Source organism: Manacus vitellinus, unplaced genomic scaffold (genome assembly GCF_001715985.3).
Source record: "Manacus vitellinus isolate BGI_N305 unplaced genomic scaffold, ASM171598v3 scaffold_1_pilon, whole genome shotgun sequence".
NCBI lineage: Eukaryota > Metazoa > Chordata > Aves > Passeriformes > Pipridae > Manacus > Manacus vitellinus.
The window spans coordinates 19048965-19071482 of NW_021939396.1; the positions used below are offsets into that span (position 1 = coordinate 19048965).

At 34.5% G+C, this 22518-nt stretch overlaps 1 protein-coding gene across 28 annotated transcripts in view; it reads right to left on the bottom strand.

Annotated features, from left to right (window-relative positions):
- Nucleotides 1-22518, bottom strand: part of RIMS2 (regulating synaptic membrane exocytosis 2) — a 388249-nt gene that overhangs the window by 201711 nt on the left and 164020 nt on the right. For 18 of the 28 annotated variants that reach the window (XM_018077725.3, XM_029959226.1, XM_029959224.1 and 15 more), the window contains 7 exons: nt 15889-15956; nt 14094-14213; nt 12149-12248; nt 11276-11399; nt 6545-6591; nt 5381-5493; nt 465-512 (listed from right to left, as the gene is read on the bottom strand). In XM_018077725.3, the coding sequence (XP_017933214.1) occupies nt 465-512; nt 5381-5493; nt 6545-6591; nt 11276-11399; nt 12149-12248; nt 14094-14213; nt 15889-15956 (620 nt within the window). Of the gene's footprint in view, nt 1-464; nt 513-5380; nt 5494-6544; nt 6592-11275; nt 11400-12148; nt 12249-14093; nt 14214-15563; nt 15773-15888; nt 15957-22518 lie in introns of those variants that run through there. The other 10 variants (XM_029959232.1, XM_029959221.1, XM_025895522.2 and 7 more) reach the window with 3 other exon arrangements.

The window sequence follows — 22518 nt, forward strand, 5'->3', positions numbered from 1 at the left end:
TCTTTAAACAAGGTACAAATTTTTTGCCCATCTTCTACTTGAGGCGCTACTATTATTTGGAAAATGCAGAATGTATGTGTTAAGTAATGAATGATTTAAAGAGACATTCATCTTTATATAATGACCTCAAGTACAAAATTATTTATTGCTTAAACAGTACACAGATTTTATATGTGGGATGCATAGCCATCGTCGCTATTGAAAACTGTATGAGTTCAATATTGGGCAGAAATCAAACAAAAACTAGTTGTCTCTTTAAATTTTAACTTAATATTTTCACCCCCATGCAGAATTTTACAGGCTGCTCACAAGATGACATGAAAGTTGTTAATATGATTTAAAGAAACACACTCAAAATATGGGAAAACGGACTATAATGTAACGTTTTCCTGCTATGCATTTTCCATAACAAACAAAAGAAAAACCCACAACTTTAGTCTCTGTCAGGCAGACGAAGTCTTTACCTGAACCCTAGGAACAAAAGGCGTTGTTCTTCTACTAAGGCTTTGGCTCTGGTAAGCAAAATTAAAGAAAAAGCAATAAAACAAAACCAAAAAGGACAACACGCTGGAAACTAAAAGACCAAAAGTAAAAACAAAGACACACAACTATTACTTTAAACACAGCTTTACACCAACAACATATTTATCTAACACAAAGTATTTTAGTGCAATGCATAAATTAAATCTGCAAATCTGTTACCAAATCATATCAAAACCCTGTATTGGAAATTCTTGCCTAAGGGAAGTCAGCAGGAATTTTACCACTGATTCCCCAGGAGCAAGGATTTCTCTTCACATTTACAATAGATTTAGAAATAACATGTAACAAAAAGAACAGGTCAGCAAAGTGTGATTTAAAAGTGGGGTTGGAAACATAATTTAAGCTTAATCACATCTTTCAGAAAGACTGTAGATGCATATTCAGAGAGAAACAAGCACAGTACATGCACTGACAGCTTTGGTTGCTTTGTAAAGTAAAGCAAGTAAAGTAAAAGGTTTTCTCTTCTCTGCAACATTAAAAGGCATCTCTATTAAAAAACCCTCCTAAATAATTTTAGAACTATTAAAAGAAAGTTAGTGCTCTCTGGTATTAGCATTACCTGGGGGAAGGTACAATCTATGTATTTCAATTCTGTAGCAATCATGACAGAAATGACATATGGTATACACAGAAAACCCTTGCATGAAATGGCATCTAGAGCATTTAGCAAACTGCATAGACAGACACATTTGTAACTCTTATTTCTGTGATGTAACTATTCAGACCACATACGACCTTGTGGTTTCCAGTGGCTACCTCAAGACTACATTAGCACAGGAAACACTCCAAAATACTAATTCCAAGCAACCACTCTCCATCCTTTGTTTAGGGCAACAGCTAATGGAGTGGCACAGAATTGGTACAAAGTATGAGGTGTAAACACGAACCAGAGCACACGTTGATACCTCAGAGGGCCAGCGAGTGGGAGACCAGGAGCACGGACAGCATCTGACAGATTGGAATCTCTTTATCTCCCTGCTCAGTTTTCCTGAGATTATTGCTCTAACTCAAAATGATACAAAGAAGCTCCTATTCAATATTCACTTCCATAAGAAATGCAGCCAAAGCATGGAAATAGGCAGCGTGATGATGCTTCTGCCACCCTCCTTGCTTATTTGGCACGCACAGATGCTGGAGAAATCTGTTCCATAAAATGTGTGAAGTAATCTGTTCTTACACCAAAGCAAGAGGGTAGATAAGAAAACTTGACACTCTGGATCACAGGTTTTGTCTGCTGCGCTCCCTGTGCTCTGTGAGGTGCCCCCCACGATGCATGGGCAGGACTGCAGAGCCAGGTGTATGGGTGCTAGAATGTGACCTACTCACATACAATAAAAGTAGATCTTCAGCTTGCTTCTGCTCCATTTTACAAGGGAAAAACAGATATTCCGGAATTATGCAATCCTAAGAGGGACATCTCTTATGACATATCTCCCACCACACACCAAGGGTCCTCAGCTATCATATTCTGCCTTGGAAATGGAGAGCAATAAGCATCTTGTGTGCACTACCTAGAACTTTTCATGTTTTGATGTTAGAGCAACAGCAATTTAATTGTATAGAGGTAGAAAGGGGAGGGGAAAAAAAAGGGGAAAGGGGAAAAGTTAAAAGGAGTAAGGGAAGTCTGTCTCCTACTAATCTCACCCCCTCAATGTGCTGACATATATGCCCTTCACGATGTACAATAAACACTTTCCAGTATACTACAGATATTATAACTATTATTTCTATAACTGTATTTTTATTGCTTTATAAACTGAATATATATGGAAAATCTATTGAAGTGGTCCTACGGTTCAGGTGTACAAAAAACTTGATTAATCTCATCAATAACATCCTTTTTCTGTTAGAATCTCTGGCAGCACAGAAATTAAGTATTGTGATTTTATACTTGGTTCAATTTACATGGTCTTCTAGTTATGTTATTCATTATTGCAAAAGCATTCCAAGTTATACTTTTCATGCAATAATGAAAAAGTAGCCAAAATGCAGTAATGAAGCTAAGAGCATCAACACACAAAGAATACTTTTGACTTTTTCAAAATGATATTAAAGGAAAAACAAGTCAGTGAAAAAACACAGAAACAGGAAGAAGACAAAACAAATAATAATAAAACTATAATTGCAATAACAGTCAAATACTCCCCTGAAAGAACAATGTGGATAAAAAGTGCCATAAAATGAAGAGAATATGGATAAATTATTTCTATACCTTAGTAAGTTATAACACACAATAGTTTACTGAAGTTGCACATCGTTTGTTCAATTAAATATGTATTTGAGCAGAATAATCATTAATGTAAAGAAAATTCCCTATCTATGTGAGATGGCTTACTTTGTTGACAATCCTATTAGTCAGCGTCACTGTAACCTCAGCAGAAGAAAACAGGTACACAGACCAGTGCCAATACAGAGGAAAATATGGAAGATTGAATTGACAAAGACATCCTTGAATACTAGAGGCATCACTGCAGCTAAACTCGCTAAAGCCATTCTGAACACAAAGAAACACATTCCAAAATACCATTAATATATAAAAATCTTTTAAGGATCTATAGCACTGTCTGAATAAGAAAGCATATATCGAAGTATTCTATTACTTCAGACCTCCATCCAAACTGTAGTATCTCCACTTCTGCCCAAAACTCTTGTATTTTGCAACCTATTAACCACAACTGCCCTAACAACAGCCCTTCAGGACTACATGCTATTGTCCAAAAGAACAGAAAATACAGAAAACACTTCCAAAATCTTATCCCTCAGATTCATTACACCTGTCTGAATTCAGCCACCATCACCCAGAATGTCACTGACCTGCCTCTTCCACAAAGAACAGCATCCTGTCCCCCTTTACTGACAGGGTTCTGTAGTTATTCTCCTGCCTAGACACTCACCATAAAGAGTACATTCACAATTGCATCTGGAATTTAGTATTTCCTTTCATTGCTATCTTAATCAGCTATTTGGAATGAATATGTGATCCATCAATCGTTCTGTTAGAAAACAACTGATTAAAACCGAGAAAACCAAAATACTGAAGAATGTCTGTTCTGTAGATGTCTACTAATCTTAGATGTCTAAATTGCAACGTTAGAGTTACAGAGCATTTCTAACTTTAGTGTCAGTCAGCTAGATCTTTGGTTCTCAGTTATCAGCTGTTCTCTGAGGGAAACACAAATATGTAGTAGGAAGTATTGTATGTAATGGCAAACAGTTCATAAGTACCAAATGTAGGAAAGATCTTTGAATGTCTCTTAACATTATTTGGTTTCCTTAGATGGAATTAAACTTACTAGTAAAGATATTTTTATGTTGAAACAAACAAAAATAAATAGAAATAGGAATTGTGCCTTCTAGAGTTAAACAATGAATTTATATGCCATTCCGAGAAATGAAACCTTGGGATTTCTGTTATTCTCAGTAAACCAGAACATACCTCCAAATTTCCCAATACTGCAGTGTCCTATCAAACAACTAAATCAACAAACTTACTGATTTTACTAGTAAATCCTAATCTTAAACTCATGAAGATTTTTATCTGAAACCAAGAAAGTGAGAAAGTCAGTTCTGTGTGGTTCAGATTTGGACCATCGTTCCACAGTGTGTATGCATTGGCCATCTGAGCAGCTAACTACGGACCTTGAATTTCTTGGTGGGAACTAGGCACCAAAACTTTTTGACAGCATAATCTTTTACAAAGTTTAGACAAAAGAAATTTCTTTCCTCCCTGTCTCCACTACCAACAATTTTTGCTGTCTTCTAAAGCTAAAAGGGTTTTTAGAAACCTTGGTCTGTTTATTTTCACTGTTCATGTTTGTGTTCCCTTGTCATGGTGTTTTGTGCAAAGCATTCTGCACTCTACAGTCAAGATTTCTAGTTTTCCATTCATCCAAAGGATTGAGTCTTTCGAAGTAGTTAAGTACAACAGTTACAGAAAATTAAAAATTATGTATTGGTTGTTCTGATGAGCAAACAAATAATGTCTCATGCACTGCAAAATGGAGCCAACACAGGTCACTGAAGAGACAGAAAAATATTTCTGTGAGACCTATAAACAGTCTGCTTAGATTTTATGCATATTTTTATGGCACACACAACATATACGACTTGGAAGTAAAATGAATGTGGAATTTCCAAACTTGTTTAACGCCAGTTTTGCACTGCTTCCATTCCATTTATCTTTCCTTTTCAATGTAAGCTGCACCACAACTGAGCACTTTTGAAAAATCACACTTTGTAATTGTAAATAACATGGAAAGGTGTACAAAACCCAACTTTTTCAGTTTAGAACAAAAAATTACCCTTTAAAAGGAAACATTCATGTAATGAACTTTGTTGTCAATGAGAGTGTAGAACAAAAGTGAGTAACACTGGTACAAAGAATACAACATTAGTAAAATATCAAAGGGTTACTTGGGGAAGGCATATATGAAAGTTAGTGCATAAGAAATGAGCAATATTAATGTCCAAGCACACAGGTAATAAAATCTACTGAATCTACATGTAAGTGTGATATAGTTGAAAAAATGTTTACACTCAACAGTACAAATATAACTGGAGGCCAAAATTAGACCTTTCTGAAAATTTGACTCTACCAGTCTAGCTTACCAGACAATTATACATGTATACACCCAATTCAACTTATATAAAATTTCCAAAAGCTAATAAAATGGAATACACTTATGGCATTATGGTCCCACCTACACTGAGATATATAGCATTAAACAAAAAAATTGAGCTAGTTTAACAAAAAACTTCTGTTAGAGGTAGCTTGCACTACAGTTAGAGTTGTATATGCTGCAGAAAGCACATTAATATCAATTAAATGTTTACATACTGAAAGTTGTCCAGACAAGAACTGTGGAACATCCCTTAACATGCCAGGACTCATAGGAGAAGTCACTGAAATAGAAGGTCGGTCCATTTTTTGAGATTCGAATGAACTTGAACCTGTAATTATAAACAAAAATATTTTATAAATAGTAGCAGTTATGCATTTTTCACAACATTCTTTAAATAAAAATTTTAGAAAAATAACCAAACATAAATATCACTTTTTTAAAATCTATTTAAAATTACCAAATAATGATACTCAGTCTTTCAGTGTTCAAATGCAATCAAAAGCTTTTATTCATAGAATGGAAAATAGTTTATTCAGATATTTCTGACTGCAATTATGTCAGTAAGTTGAAGGCCTAAAATTCCTAAATAATAAACACTTTACTGTGGTCAAAGGAAGTCAGTCTTCTGACTTATTATCTTATATAATCAGACTAAATTTGAATTAGATTTTTACAAAAATATTAAGATGTATGTAATGTTTCATGTGCATTTTGCTTCAAATCTACAAGATCTGCAAAGAGTCAGAGGACAAGTTTTGACGTATAAAACATAGAGCAAAAGTAAAGTATTTTTATAAATACAAAAGACAATCCACATCTCACAAAACATAAAATGAATTTTAATAGTTGGCTGATGAGTAAAAAGTCATTGGATGAGTTTTTCATATTATTACAATCAAGATTATGCCACTTCATTTATTCATGGTTTTTATTATAATAGAGTTCTAAACCAATGATAAAAAATAACTTCAGGCTGAAATCCATCTTCTTAGATTTAAGCCAAAGAACAAGTTATTCTTCCCTACATGAAATACTTCTTTCACATTTTTAATTTATAAGATTCATTTGAAATGCAAAACAACAAAACAGGAAATTACAAATTGCTACTAATGTTCTTATATATTACTTAGAACTATGCTTTTTTTTTCAATCAAAGCCAGTGTAAACTTATGACCAATTGTCAAACCTAAATCAAAATATCCTGACTTTTGATAGCTTATTATTAAACAAGGGTAGATAGATAATACAATCAGATGACATATTGAGACAAATACAGACAAAGAGACAAGAGCTATACTGACTGCAGATGACATTTTCCAATCTATTTGTGCTTACATAAAAGAGAGAGAAGATTTTCCTACCCCACAATTGAAACTTACTGGACTCCAGCTGTGCATGTGTGCTGTCAGGTATTCTGGGAATGTCCCTGAAATCAGGAAAATTAAGACAGGCTGATCCTTTATCTAACAAGCATATTCAAATTTCAGTTACACTATAACACTTCTCAATCCAACATGGAATGCCTCAGGAAAGGTGTATGATCTGGTGGCTGTCTTCAGCCACTGGGATGATTCATCTCTTATCCCAGTATAAATAATTTCAGTGTAAAATTTAATTCCACAGAACACCTGGTTTGGTGAACACAGGAGAAAGGCTGCACAGTCACAAACAAAATAATTCAGTAAATGAAAGAACAATCTCAGAGTTAATGATAGAGTAAAACTGTGAGTAGTAAATCTTATGATGACATTATACATTAATGAAAATTACTGGACCCTCACTCAAATATACTCAACTGCCAATAATGGTTTTCCTAGTACCTTCTTTACTGTCTTTGAACCCCAAATTTCAGTAATCTTACTTTTTCCTTTACTAAATAAAATGTACAAGTTCATTTGGCAGAATTGCTTACTTGAATATACAGGACGTGTTGCAAGACCTGTATTAAATTATGTGCACAGCCATGTAATTTTAAAGCATTCAGTGGCAATGAATGAGCACCCAACCACACCCACACCCTGCCAAGGAACATATTCTTCCTCTGAGGGGTAAATGTTACTGTGTGCTAATAAAAACTATCAATATGATCAATAAATAATTTCAGAGGTACTTGAGCAAAACCAAGCAAGACGAAGAGTTTCAGCAGCAACAATATTTAAAATCAGGAGGTGTGTTTCAGCACAGTTGGTTTCTTCCAGGCCGCGCTGGGTGCTGGTGCCCTGCGCTGGCAGCGGCGGCTGCCCCGTGCCGGGCACAGCCAGTCCCAGTGGCTCCTTGGCCACGGCAGCTGTGCTTCTGTGACAACATACTTAAGAAAGAGCAAAACAGCTGTGTGGCAGCTGTGAGAGAAAATAGTGAGAAAAAAAGCCATGAAAGAAACATCCCTGCAGACACCAAGGTCAAGGAAGAAGGAGGGGGAGGAGGACTGGGCCGCAACTCCCATTCCCCATCCTCTGCACTGCTGGGTGGAGGAGGAGGCAGAAAAACCAGGAACAAAGGAGTGAATTTGAGCCTGGGAAGAAGGGAGGTAAGGATAAGGTGGGTTCAGTTTTGGTTTTATTTCTCACTATCCTATTCTTTTCCATCTTATTTCCTCCCTTTGAGGAGTCCTTCTGTGGAGGGGAAAGGAGAGAGTGAGTGTTTGGTGCTCAGTCAAGATCAACTCCCCGCAAAGGTCAAGGAAAAATGCTTGCAGTGATCTCTATCTACTGTCTCATCCAATGGAAAAAAGAGTCTGTATGATATATAAATAAAACTTATCTACTTCCTTTAGTATAGCTTTTCCAGTATACCTTTAGTATACCTTTTCCAAACATTTTTCCAGACTCACTAGAAAAACACCTGTACTAAGCAGATTGAGTGAGTTGATGCACAGTATTCAATAATTCAAGCAAATCAGAAGGCAGGCAACTGCTCTAAGTGCCCACTGCAGACAAGGATAAACCTCTGTTTTTAGTAAACAAAATTTGTCAGAACTCACAAGGGCTATTGAAGAAGCAAAGATTTAATTTTGCGTATTTGATGTGTGTAGAATTTATAAAGGGATCCAATACTCGCCTATTACTTTAATCAGAAACACATTCCTTAGCTTAACTTGTAATTTCAAAAAAGTATTTCTGTCCTATGAGTTTGAAAATAAAACCATGAAAACATATAAATATCATTGTGAAGAGATTGAATATGAGTTTTCTATAGATAGCTGAAACAATAAGCTTGAAAGCTTTGAACACTGTTGCTAAAGCATACAGATCCCAATATTTCATGGTAGTGTGAATGGTATTCTCACAAGGAACTCTCACTGAGATAAACAGATGTAGGAGAAGCAGAAGTAGTTTTAGACATCTTGCATTTTAAGATACATTTCACTGCAAGCAGATTGTATAGCATAATTATTAAATCACAGTGCACCATTTCTACCAAATTAAAAATAGTAGAAACCATGAAAACAACATGCACTTCAAATTAATGATTTCTGAGAATTAGAAAGCAAAAAATATGTAAGTTCTTGTGTATAAGGAACAGCCGGCTCACACTAATAGCAACTTGGCCATCAATTTAAGATGGCAAAAAGAGGTCAATAGCATGGCAAAATGGAATGTTTTGTGCTGTTGTGTTTTTGTAAAACAGCTTTCCATTTTGTCTGCCCTTATCAGTTTATCTTGTCATTTTCAGTTTTCATAGCACTCAGCCTATGATAAAGAGAACGAAGAATTGTGTTTACTAGAATTTTTTTTGTACTCAGAATATCGGGATGTGACAACAGGTTCTCAGCTAGGTTAATTGGCAGTAACTGAAGACTTCTGGCATGATTTAGTGTGTTGCCATGAGACCATCAACAGACTCTGTAAGTAATAGGATATATCTCAATGCAAAATGAAATCCTTCAATCACGTAGTAATTATTCTAATTGAAATAAATATCACTTCTGACACCTGGCAAATACAAACTTTTAATGATTTTAAATACATTGAAACTTTATTTCCTCGGGCAGAACACAAACATATGATGCTATGCTTCATTGGGCAAGTACAGGGTATTAATTTCTATTGTCCATTCGATTATGAACTGAGATCTTCTAAACTGAGAAGCGAATATGGTCTTTCCAGTTCACCAGCTAGAACCTCATGAAAGACATTTCTGAAGTTGTCAATATCAGATTCCAAATAGTTACACACACCTAACCAGATTCTAAAACCTTACCAATTTGTGCAAAGAATTCATCACTGAGACTCTTTTACACCTACTGCAAAAAGACACTGGGAATCAAATACACTGAACAACTGCTTGATCACTGATCTCTCAGTTCTTCAGACTATGAGGCAAGCCATTAGTGTGGAAGAAGGCAGCTTGAGAGCCCACATCACTTTGTGTAAGGAATTACAGAGGAGCTGGTCTAGTGATAGCAAGTGGAGCACATGGTAACATAACAGAAGACATGATGATAAGGAAGGTAAACAACAGACAGCAAATATAAAAGCACAGGAAAGAATGCAGGAGGTTTCACACAATGAAGAGAATGCAGAAAGCTAAAAAAATTGAGTATTTTCAAGACATGAGTGAAAGGTTCCTTGAAATTTTCCTACAAACTTCTGTTTGAGAGATATTACGAAAGATTTACACCTCTATGAATTTGAGATCTCTTTTTCTGTAACAATATTCTTCTAGTAATGTGGTCTGTCCCTTAGCATTACTATTATACCTACAACTCCCAAATTATGCAAAGGTTTTTAAGGATAGGACAGATGATAGAGGCTTTACCCTAAAGGGGTTGCAATTCCATATGTTTGTGGGAAATAATCTCTCATATCACTGACAAGATAAAACAGTTATTGTTATTATCAAGTTTGTTTAAAATTGTCATGCCAAATTAAGTCCCTACATGTTAAGTTCCTGATGTGTCAAAGATATTAAATTCCTACTATAGCTGAAACAATAACAAATTATCCTCACTGAAATTCCATTCTCATATTATAGGGTTCTAGATTTTTTAGTACTTCTCAGTTTTTAGTTGTTATGTTACCCATGCTTTCATATATAAAGGTATGATAATTGTGTGCATCGTGTACAAATAAAGGGATAAATATATTTATTAAAATATAATTATAGAATCCTTCCAGCCCAGGGTGGAAGTGATCTTGAAAGATCATCTAGTCCAACCTCACATGGAAAAGGGAGCCTAGGTGAGATTACCTAGCACCCTGTCCAGTTGTGTCATGCACATCACAATAAATATTGAGGGGGAAAAAAGAAAACTCTTAACAACTGTAAGTATCTTCAAATTCAGTGATAAACATTCCCCTCTTCACAGCCCTGGTGTGATCAGATATAGAACTTCCAATGGAGCAAAAAAGTGATGGATATGACCTTAGCATGTAGGAACTTGGAAGAAAAAGAACAGATGAAGAAGGGAAAGTATTCACAGACTAATATAACAAAGCTACTATTGCTATGCAAGAAAAATTTAAGTTTAGACATTGAGAGATAGGTTTGAAGGATAAGAAAAATAGTCAATGTAAAGCACCAAAGAAAAAGTCCCAAACAGTCCTAGCTATTCATTCAGATATGTTCTGTAGTAGATAACAAGCAATAATTTAATAGATTCAATAGATGAAGATGATGCAAATTTGGATATAGGACTTTCTGAGGCATATGGATTATGCCATTAGCATACTGTATTTTGTGGAAAATTCTACATTGCTGACTCCCAATAAATAGAGTTCATAATCAGTCCACAGACCAAATATGATCCTATAATTATATATATATATATTATAAAAAATAGAAAAATAAGAATGAACAGTCAAGAATTACAACAACAAGTATAACCACAGTTAAAGAGCCAATATAGGCTGGATCACCAACTGAACAGCCACAGAAGGGAACCCCAGCAGATAATGCCTGAGACTCTTTCAGAGAATACAGGATTTCACACCAGCTCTTTTTACTCACTGATATGATCTATCATTCTAGCTATGCTCTTGGTTTACTGAATTCTGCCTAAAAGTTTTACTGTTTATAATGTTTATGAATGTTTCATATCTCTGCCCTAAAAGGGAAATTTAGCAATACTTTCATCATGTTTAATACCAAAAAATCATGACATTACTTACCCTATTGGTCTTGAAACTACAAGCTCCACTTGTGGCTCAGGTTTGGATTCTAAAATGATGTTATATACCTCCTCAAAAGTGGCTCCTTGTAGTAGCCTTCCATTCCATTCTAACACTTCATCACCTGAAATGTCAGTAATAACACTATGCTTAGGAAGTTTGTTATGGAATGCATTTACAATGACAATTTAAGCCATTCTACTGTCATTTTTCTGGATTGGGAAACTTGTATTGTAGAACAAGTTTGAACTCCTTCATGCAGGAAAATTCTGGGTATTAAAGGTTTATGCTTTATATATGTAAAGTTTGGTGAAACAATAATATTGACAGTAGGACCCCTTTTGAGTAAGATACAGCTCGGACTCACTTTGACAGTTGTGGCTCTTCAGAAAATTCACATCTTTAGAACAGCATATCTCATCAACTTACTGTTTTAAAGATCCATTTACTTCTACAAGTTTAGGGTTCAGATAGTTTTTATGATAATAGTTAATATTTCTTGAACATTCTCCAATCTAGCAATCCATGGTTTGCATGTTGGCACAGAAGCAGCTTCCTAGCCAAGCTGGTTCTGCTCAGACATTTGTAATAGCTTGGTTTGCTCTAAATAAAATATACATCACACACTGACTGGGCAGGATATCAATGGAATATTATCATGAGTAAAATTTTTAAAATAGTTTTTAAACAACATCAGAATATATATATATATATATTTCACAAAAGCAATGGTCTAGTAATTGAATGTCAGGTTGAATTCTGCAGTATTTCATCAGACCTATTTAACATAATTTCATCCCTAATTAAACTTGCTCACTTGTTATCACCTTCAGAAAAGCAAATCAGCAGTATAGATCTGTAGTAGATACATACCTGGTCTAAGATGCCCCACTGTATCAGCTAAGCTTCCTTTCTTAACTTTGGTGATAAATGCGCAGAGTCGACCTGATTCAGTCATCTTTCCTCCTACTACCTGTTTCAAAGAGGAAATATTTTCATAGAATGAAAATTACTTTAAATTACTTAAATGTTCTGGCAACAGAAAGAATAATTCAGTTTTTTCCTTAGGTTTTATGTAGCTCAGATAAGGCAGATGCACTTAGTAAAAACAACAGAATTTTGGCTATGACAAGCTACTAATCTGGAGATTAGAACAATTTAAAAACAATGCAAATACAGAATGCTAAAGCTTTTAAATTTTAGCAAATACATGCATAGTATTTCATTGTATTATAAATTGCCACCCAAAGCATTGTAAGGTGTTGGTCAATAGACTGCTTACTTCAATATTTCTTTAACTGGAAAAAGTTATATTAATATAACAGAACTCACAATGTTCACACTAAGCATCAAACATCTCAATAATTGAAATTCCCTTTGGTTGGGCAAGTCAGATGAAAATACTTGTCATTCTGAATATTTCTCTATGGGAAACTTCAGGAGGTTTAACTTTTTTATCTTAGAATCAGGAGAGTCACTTCAGAATCGGTCGTAACTGCATAATTTTCAAATTCTTAAAGTTTCTGAACAGTCTTCACATTGTGATTTAAAATTTGTAATATTAAATTCAGTTTAGTTTACTTTCAATATGTAAATATTTGAAAATCAAGGTCAGGAATAACTGCTGATCACTCTTTTCAGATGTTTATTGAGATTAAAAAGCAGTGTACTCTTAAATCTGAACTATTAATGAATCTCAGTAAAGAATTCATCTTAATAATACAAGACTTTAGAAATTTTAATATAAATGTTTAAACAAAAAGTGTTTCTTAATGGCACTGTTAGTCGCTTCTCTTACATTTTCTGATATTAAGACAAAAATAAACACAAAATTTGATGTCCAACTGGCTTGTCCACTGACTTCAAACAAAAATATCTGTCAATTAAATAAAAAATTCAAATATTTCCAAAGCATGTTAGTATACGTTATAAGTAACCAGACTGATTTAATCCCTATTAATAGGATATGACTATAGCCTAATCTGCATATCCAAAGTGAAGTAAGAGTTGTGCTAAATAGAGAACGGAAAATTAAAACTTCTTAATAATTTCTCACAACAGGGATGTGGAATCAAAATAAATATATATTTGTTTCTTTCACTCTGTATAATTCATTCTCATTCTTGTACTACTATTTCTGGAACTGCAAATACTAGTATCACACAAAACTGAGATCAAAATGTGAGCTAGAAATAACTTCATAACATTTAAAGAGCACTGCATCATGAAAAAGAGGTGAATATAGGAAAAAGAGGCGAATACATTATTTCATGATAAAAATCAATAAATATTAAATAACTTTCTGGTTTGTGTTTTTAAAATGTGGCAAATCAAACAATCAGAAGAGAGAAAAATCCAGAAAGAGGCCCTTACACTGGCAGACTCTGATCTGTATTGAAATGTCATTAATTTGCAGATGTCCCCCTGGTCTTCAAGAGCGATAATTTATTTTTCACTTTTCTCCTCTCTTTTGGGGAATAGACATTGTACCATGGTGCAATGCTCAATACTGAAGAGCAAAGACAGGACTTGGCTTGCCTAGCAAGGATGCAATTAGTACTTTGCTAAGAACACATTTTCAGAATACTTGTGAAAACACGTCTAGTCTTTCAGAAAAATACAATTTTTTGAGCCTGCCAAGGACCCAGTAAAACTGCTCTAGGTAATTGAATATAAAATGTCTATCTTTAAATGTTGAGAATGACAAGATATTATTGCTATTTTCATGCATATGCTATATAATATGAGAATATTTTTATTACAAAGGTAGTTAGTTTAACCAAGAGAGTAGTTAGTTCCAAAGTTATTCATTACCAACCTTCAATCCAAGCATTGCTCCTGAATCTCTAGGCACACTTCCATCTTTTAGTCGCTTATTTAACAAAATCCGACCAATGAGACGATCTCCATCTTTGGATGGTTGCCAAGTTACTGGATGCTATCATATGGTGTTAATGGAAAATACAGTGAATAGGATTTTAATGAAAAATATTTCAGTAATACTTTTCATTTCCTGATATATTTTTCAAATGCCATGAAAGTATTATGATTACAACAATATTTAATGTAATAGGATGACATAAAACTGTGCTGCAAAATATTTATTTGAATATATAGTTCATTACAATGTATGCCTAATATTTAATAACATTATCTATTTTACTAAATCCAATTTGTGAATATTTAGAATGATCTTTGTATCTTGATTTGACAGATATAACTATACATAGTTATCTTCACACAATGACAATCACACCTGAGTTCTGAGAAAAACAACTGTATAAGTCTAGCATAAGAGTAATACTGGAAAAGAAGTTTAACTCGAACCAAAACTTTGATGTAAAAAATTTCTTCTTTTTCCACTATTACAAACGTGTCAATTTTTATCTGACTGACAAACATATTTAGTGTCTTACATTCTCAGTAGTCGTATTTTAGAAAATTACAACATACACTAAAAGGCATAGTCATTACTTCATTTAAACATTCTGTTTCTTTCTTGGAATAATTACTTCACATGTGAAGCACAGCTACAGTGAACATTATTGTTCCGTTACTACATATGGGCACAGTTATACTTGTATATTGGCATAATTAATAATTTTTTGAGATTTTCTTCTGTGTAATCATAGTACTTTTTCACATAAAAACACTATTTCATGCTCTATTTCATGCAAAATTAGCAGGCACAGATAAATCTGCTCCCATTACAACTAATAACTCTAAAAAGATTTATCATAATCTCCACCAAACAGAAAGCAAAAATAAAATATACCAAAGCAGATGGCAAAGCTTTTAATTCTGCACAATACTGCACAAAAATCGCATGGCAACAAAACAAATGAACAACCATGACAGTGAAAGGGAAAAAAGAAAAACAACTTTTCTGTGCAGAGAGACCCAATTTTCTCCCTTTTTCACCTGGGCTTTAAACTATTAATTTAATTTCAGCCTCAGGAGTTTGAGCATAATAAATCAAATAAGCCAATTGGTAGAATCCTTATTGTTAATTACTTTATGCTTTAAGGTAATACCATGATATGCTATTTTGCAACGATAAGAACAACATTCCTTTATGCCTCTCAATTTTTTTTCTTAGGCTGCCAAACAGTAAAAGCTGCAAGCATGCAAAGACTTTTCATTTGTTTTTCTTTTCTGCACCTTAAGAAATGCTATAATATCTCCAGAAACACCCTATCTTTTATTTTATGCACTATTTTAATGAGTGACAGAGAGCAAACAAAGACCAAATGAGCAGGTTAAAATGCAGGCTCCAAAATCTCAGTACCTTCTCACTATGGCTATGTTCCTCGTTTAGAGTTGTGCTACTACACGTATCTACCCCAGAGTCTTTTATCTGAGGCTCAGACCATTCCAAGTCCTCTTCCAAAGAGTGGCCACCAAAGCACACCATTTTCTTTTGCCTCTCGGATAAGGTGTTAGAATCCGACAAAACTGCCTGCTCACTAGTTTTTCTTTTTCCCTTTTGACTGTCCCCTATAGGTGTGGGATAAAAAAAGGATACAAAAAAGAAAACATGCAAAGGTGTAAATAAAACTAAGGAAATGTGAAATGATAAAGGAAACTAAATGGTAAGGCTCCACATGTCTCACCAAAGACATTGGGGAGGCCTCACTGCTATGCCAAGACGTATGGTCCAACCAGTTGTAATCCATGTCTCCTGTGAGAATCAGACAGACAAGATAGTGCAGTAAAGGAAAGGTGAAAGAAAGGACAGACAAAGACACAGTAAAACTGTAAAGATTTCTGATAATCCTATCTGATTCATAACCTCTTCCAGCTGGACTTGCAAAGGGCTTCCAAGAAAAAGTTAAAGCTCCAACAACAGAGTATATGGAATATGAAAAACATTGAGGAAGGAGAAAAGTTTGTGTGTGTCTATGTGTGCACAAAATTATGTGCAGTGTAAAGCATCATCGATTCAGAGTTTTTAACTATCCCTACAAAGTTACTTACAGTAAATTAAATGAAAAGGTAAATTGTATTGCATTTCTAAGGGGATATTCATAAGGGAAAGCATTTGAATAAGGAATGAATTTTCATTACAATCTAAAGGAACCATTCTGTCTTAAGGAACGTATTTCTTTACTTTTCTAACACAAATTAGTATTTATTCTAATCATTTCATAAAAATACTTAAAGCAATGGCACTCTGCATTCGCTGTACAGTAGATGACGTTTCAAGGAAGGTTAAATGAAAAACAAATCTAGAAAATATATTTAGAATAAAAAGCATATTAATTTTGCTTTGTCTACTGGTTAAATATCAGGAAGAATTCTAGTATTGGGAATGTGTAGCGTTTTGACAAAATTAATAAATATTTTATAGAATCAGAATTTAACCTACATGGTAGAAAGAAAGGTTTGAAAAACAGTTTTAAATTAAAGGCCCAAATTAATGCTGCTGTCCATAGAATTGGGGAATGACTCGTATTTTAATAAAACATTCTCTTTCATGTAGATACTTTCAACTGTAAATTATGCCCACACATTTTGCATAATTAAACTTCTCTTTTTTTCCTCACCATTGTTACTACATGTTACATGAAAAATATTTTGTTACTATATGCTACAAAATATTTTTATAATACTGTATGCAGGAAACAAATGTTTAGTTTTCTATCAAATTTCATAACGAAAACAACACTAGAGCAAAGTAGCTCTGCTCTTTTAGTACAGACCACAAACAATATTTTTTTATTTCCATTACTTCAGATCCTACTTTGACATTACTCAACCTATTCCTTTGGAACTACACCACTGAGGTGGTGAAATGTAACTAACAAGTCTTTAGAAAAGTAAAATATAGTCCCCTGTAGGGATACATGTACCATAAAAAATATACTCTTTCTTCACTTGTTTTCTCCTAATATATAGACTTGCATATGCTATATGAAAAGAAAAAAAATCAAGTCTCATTCTCATTTTCATTTTAAAAAGGAAATATTCAGAATACAAAGGCTTTATTTTCAAAAAGACACTCTGAACACTTTGTCTCTTATGCGTAGCAGAAATATTCTAGTGTATAAAATAGCCTTTTCTTTCATAAAAACACTGTTAAAGTGACCTCATAAAATTATTTTGAAACCCTAATTCATTTATATTTTCTACGTAATACTTAGGTCTGCTGTAAATCTATTAACTATGCTTCTTGATTCTTGAAAGGAATTTTAAAGGAATTTAAAAATGGGAAATTCATAGCAAAACCTCTTTGCCATGCATGTTAACATCTTGACTGTATTATAGATAAAAGCATGGTTATCCTGCTAAAGGGGAAAGAAATATTCTTCTGAAAGCTAATAACATTTTGCTAAATGTACTTCTTCCTGGAATTTCCAGTCTTACCTCTGCCTCCAGACATTGCTTCAGGGGTACTGAGTGAAATCATCAGTGAGTTTATGAAGATCTAGCTCTTCCTCATAAATATACATTTAGAGATAACCAGACGATAGCAAGAGTTCCAGTCTATGTATTCCCTATTTTACATATTACCTGGGGCCTTTAAACATTAGTCCCAGGCTCATCTTCTGATGTAACTGATTTCTGCTTATGCCAAGAGTCCTGTCACACGGGTATTAATGTATGGTCCATCCACACACTATATGTGTTAAAGATTAGACACATTTAGCCCAGCACACCCAAGGCATTAACATATAGAGATTACTTATATTTTTAAAAATTCAGTTATTTTGCAAAAACATTTACTCTTCATCAAATGATAAGCCCTAACCTAAACCCACACAGAGGAAGACTCGCAAAGTTGAACCTCCCACTTCTTGCTCTAACATTTTCCTTTCTCTTTTTCAATCAATATGCAGAAAGCTCTTTGTTTTTATTTTAGTTGTGTCTCATTTAGTGTGAGTAAATACTAATTATTTGGTATCTATAAAATGAAAATTAAATGAAAATAAGTAACAACTCTATCCAAAGACTTTTGGTTTTATCTGTATTATTTTCTCTATTACCATATGTAGTTCATATGTTTCCAAAAAATTGTCCTAGAAATTAGAAATTACAAAGTCCTTGTAGATCTTACAGATTTTGCCCTTAACACTGCATTAAGTGATCTAAATGACAGGCCTAAATAGTACAAAAGTTAATAAAGGATGGCTGGATGGAAGCCCTGTAGCTTAATACATTTCTATGAGAGGTATGTATGGTTTAGTATAACCACACCTTTTGAGTTACAATGAATGGCTTGATAAAATCCCTGGACATAAATTTTTCAGTACAAGTCTGTTAAATATTAAAATCTCGTCTAGGTAAGTGATTTTTGAAATCCTGTTCTTCTTCTTGTTTGCCTACAAGAAAAATTGTTAAACCAAAATCTTTCTGTAACAAAGACACGGTAGTTTTAATTGTGAGTACCAGAGAATGCACTTGCTGCTCTCTTAGATATTTCTCTTCCACAGTAGAAGATGCCTTATTATTAAGAATATGTACATTTAGGTTATGAAGCAGTAATCACCCAGGAAAAAAATACCACCTCCCTGATAAACTATATAAGTTATAATATCAAAGCCATCTTTCATGAAAAAGGAACTAATATATTACTAAGCAAGATACAGTCTGAGACAATGTCATTATAAAAGCATTCAGATGCTTCATGAGTCCAGGAGTGCAGCTGGATATCAGAAAGGACATATGTGAGATCTGCTCTTATTAATGTCAATGAGCTCTATTTGTATGTGGAAAGTTTGCATGAACAAATCAGGTTGGGAGAAAAATCACATCAGTGGCCTAGCTGTTCTGTATAAATGGTGTTAAGCTGAAACCTTTGTAAGCTTACTGATGTTTGGTTTGTTTTACTTATTTTCTTTAGACAAAACCAAACAGGCAGAGGAAAATATTTTCCTCTATATCCAGGAACCCACAGCAATGGGACCTTCCTATAGCAATGGGAACTTGAAATGTCAGTGTATATTTTAAAAGAATTTCAGTTAATTTCTGTTTCCCCTATATTTTAATGGTTTGGGTTTGGGTTTTTTTTCCTTCTTAGAATGGTTTTCCCACACAGAAATATGGTAATTGAGCATCTTTCATAAGACATTAAGGAATTTGCATGTAATCTACATGGTATGTGTCTACTCTTTGAGTGTTGTCTAAGTTCATGATCAAGTTCAAACCCATTTTCCAAATAGTTTAGACATAAACCACTAAATTTAATTGGCTATTCTACATATACAGTCATTTTGATGCTCTAGGGTGTTCAAAATCTTCACATAGGATATAAGAATGACCCAAGCCCTTTCTAACTAACCTTAGTAAACTGAAAACATCATCTTGCTTTGAACCAAATAAACCAAAAACCTTTTCTCAAGTTCAAATCTCACTGCCAAAAAAAACCAGGTCATATAACTTTAAATTCTTCAACCTGAGAAGTCTTACCTGACTGCATATTGTATACTGAACACATGCTACATACTGATTAATTGAGCCAATGATGGTACACACATGTCATTACTCAAAACTACAAACAATTTAACCTTGCAAATGAGTTAATACATTTCCCCTCAAAGCTAATTTTCAGCATAAGACTAGAGTGAGCTGAGCACATTCCTGTCTCTTCATCCTCCTCTTAACTGAAAGGCTCCCAGTGCAGCCCTGTACCAGAAGGGCTCTGGAGAGAAGTAAAAAGTGGACTACAGTTATTGAAGAACTTTCATTTAAGCAGGTTACTTTTTGTGCTTGCAGTACTATCCATCTAAACTGCCACACAGTGGGTGACTCCAAAGAGGAGCTACACAGCCAGAATTGCCTGGAGGTGATTATGTGAGAGCTTAAACAATTGCTTTGTCAGCTCTGGACACTTCAGGGACATGCTAGCTTTTGGTGCAGGAACAAATGCAAAGCTGTCTGGTGCATGTAAAGTATAGAAATATTTTTCAACACAGTCACTAATGCAGTTTGAGCACTGATAACAAAAAGAAGCATCTTCTTGCAGGTCTTATAGCAGGCTTTGAAAATTCCTATCATGTGTTTCAACATTTCTTATTGGGAAATAATTATTCCCCTGAATTTGTCAACTTTCAACATGGAACAGCCTAAGAAAATATCCGAAGGATCTGGTCCTACCAAAACAAAAAAAAGAGAAGCTGTTCTTTATGTAAAGGATATGAAATACAGTCTTGACTTTTAATATGTGCAATACAGAGGAATGCAGCAATTAGGAGGAAAATGTATCAATCTTCACTAGTGATAAGGAAACTGTAGAGCATTCTCTGATGTTTGTACTTAGCCCTGACTATGTAAATCAGTAGCAACAATGCTAGGAGTTGTACGTAAAGGCCTGCATAGCCTTACTACAAGGGGCAGGGAAGTCTCAGGGCAACCAGGTAACTAAATGCAAAAGATCTGGGAGGTCTTTTGTCAGATCTCCAAGAAAGCAGACTATGACCTGCAAGTGAGATTCAGTGCTGCAGTGTTTAAGAGAAGTCAAAGATGAAGTAGTGCAATCATGCTTCTATACAGGATCTTGACAGCCATAAGCACGAAGAAAATCACTGTGCACAGTTTAGCAGAGACTTCTGATGTGGAGCTTAGAATACCTAGCAGATTGTTGTAATAAGTAGGAAAGTGTCCCTCACCTGAAAAGTAGAGACACCCACAATCACCTCAGGTAGTTTTGGATTTCTATATCTAAACCAGTTACTCTTGTCTCCATTCATCAGGCCTACTTTATATATCCACTTTAGGCCTGACCTGAATTCAAGAAGTGTATTCAAGACGTGCATTCAATGACTGTAAAATATGTCAACATTATTAGCTTGGGTGTAGATCCCGAGTTTGTGGGTGTTTATATTTAATCAAGTGGAATCCCAGCTCTCATATATGAATCTGCAGATTTATAGGACCCCTACACATGATAAAGGGTCTAAGAGCAATTTTTTGTGATCTTGCATAACTGCCCTTGTTAATGGTGAACATCCATAAACACTTGAATTTCTAATGGCCAAGAAAGAAAGAAATAAAAGACAATCTACAGACTTGGAAGAATATTGTGAATAGGAGAGTGCTGCATCCCACAAGGCACGTGAGAGAATAGACTGGGGGAGGCAGGAGCACAAAACAATGCATACCCATGTGGAAAGAATGATGACATTGGGAGCATGCTGGCATTGAACAGAGATATTGCTACCAAAGAAACATCTCTGGTCCACATGGGTTATTCAATAAGAATTTTAAAATATCTTGAATTTTTTTTTTTGTAAGTGATATTGTTTAGGGGAAAACATTACTAAAATTGAAGATCCTGGTTTACCTTCAAAAAGTATATAACCTTGCTTTCAACTACTACAGGTACTGCTTAAGAGAAAACACATTATTCTTAACAGAAAGGCTAATCTAATGTAAAGGGGGAAAGGGTTGCAGCTTGTCTAGTTCTTTCTGGTTCTCTTTCTGGGCCTGAGACTTAGGATCACTATTAATAGAAGAATATTTACTGGAAGTATTTTTTGAAGTATGTTTTGCTGGAAGGATTTAAATTGCAGGAAAGACTTTCTTCAAAATTACATTTTCTAAAACAAAATTAGGCTCAGTCTGTTAGTCAAATATATTTTGATAAATGTCTTTCCTTGGAATAAATTGAAAGAAAGCATATCAATATGGCAAATATATTTGTATGATAAATTGTCCACTTCCTATAGAAAGTTATTGGAGTAATTTCTTAATGGAAGCCAACACTCACCAGACTCCCACTGGAAGGGATGTTTTCAGTCACTGCATAGTGCACAAAATAAATGACCTTATACACTTACAACCATGTCTCTCATATGATACCTGGAGTGTGACCCTGTATGCCACAACACAGCCTCTATCGTGTGAGCCAGCACAAAAACTCACACTCAACCACCAAGAAAATGGACTGGTACTGTTAAGAATTTATGGGAAACAGCCAGAAATTTTATACTGGCGTCCCAGTTGTTATCTTATTCAAGTTTTTCAGATTTATACACATTTGTCATTTATTCCCTGCTACTCTATTTCTAGTAAGATTAGGAAAATCTGGAACAAACTAAGTGTGATATCCTATGGATTTCTCTCTTGTGTGACTGTCTTTAAGATTTTGCCTTAGGAAGATGTTGACTCCAAATTACTTTTGACCTTACTTGTAGCATTTTCACTTTTTTACTTCCTTCTTTCAGCAGGAACTTTTGAACCTAGGACTGAAAAAGGAAATTCTTTCAGGAGAATACAAAAGAAAACAATACTGGAAAGCTTAG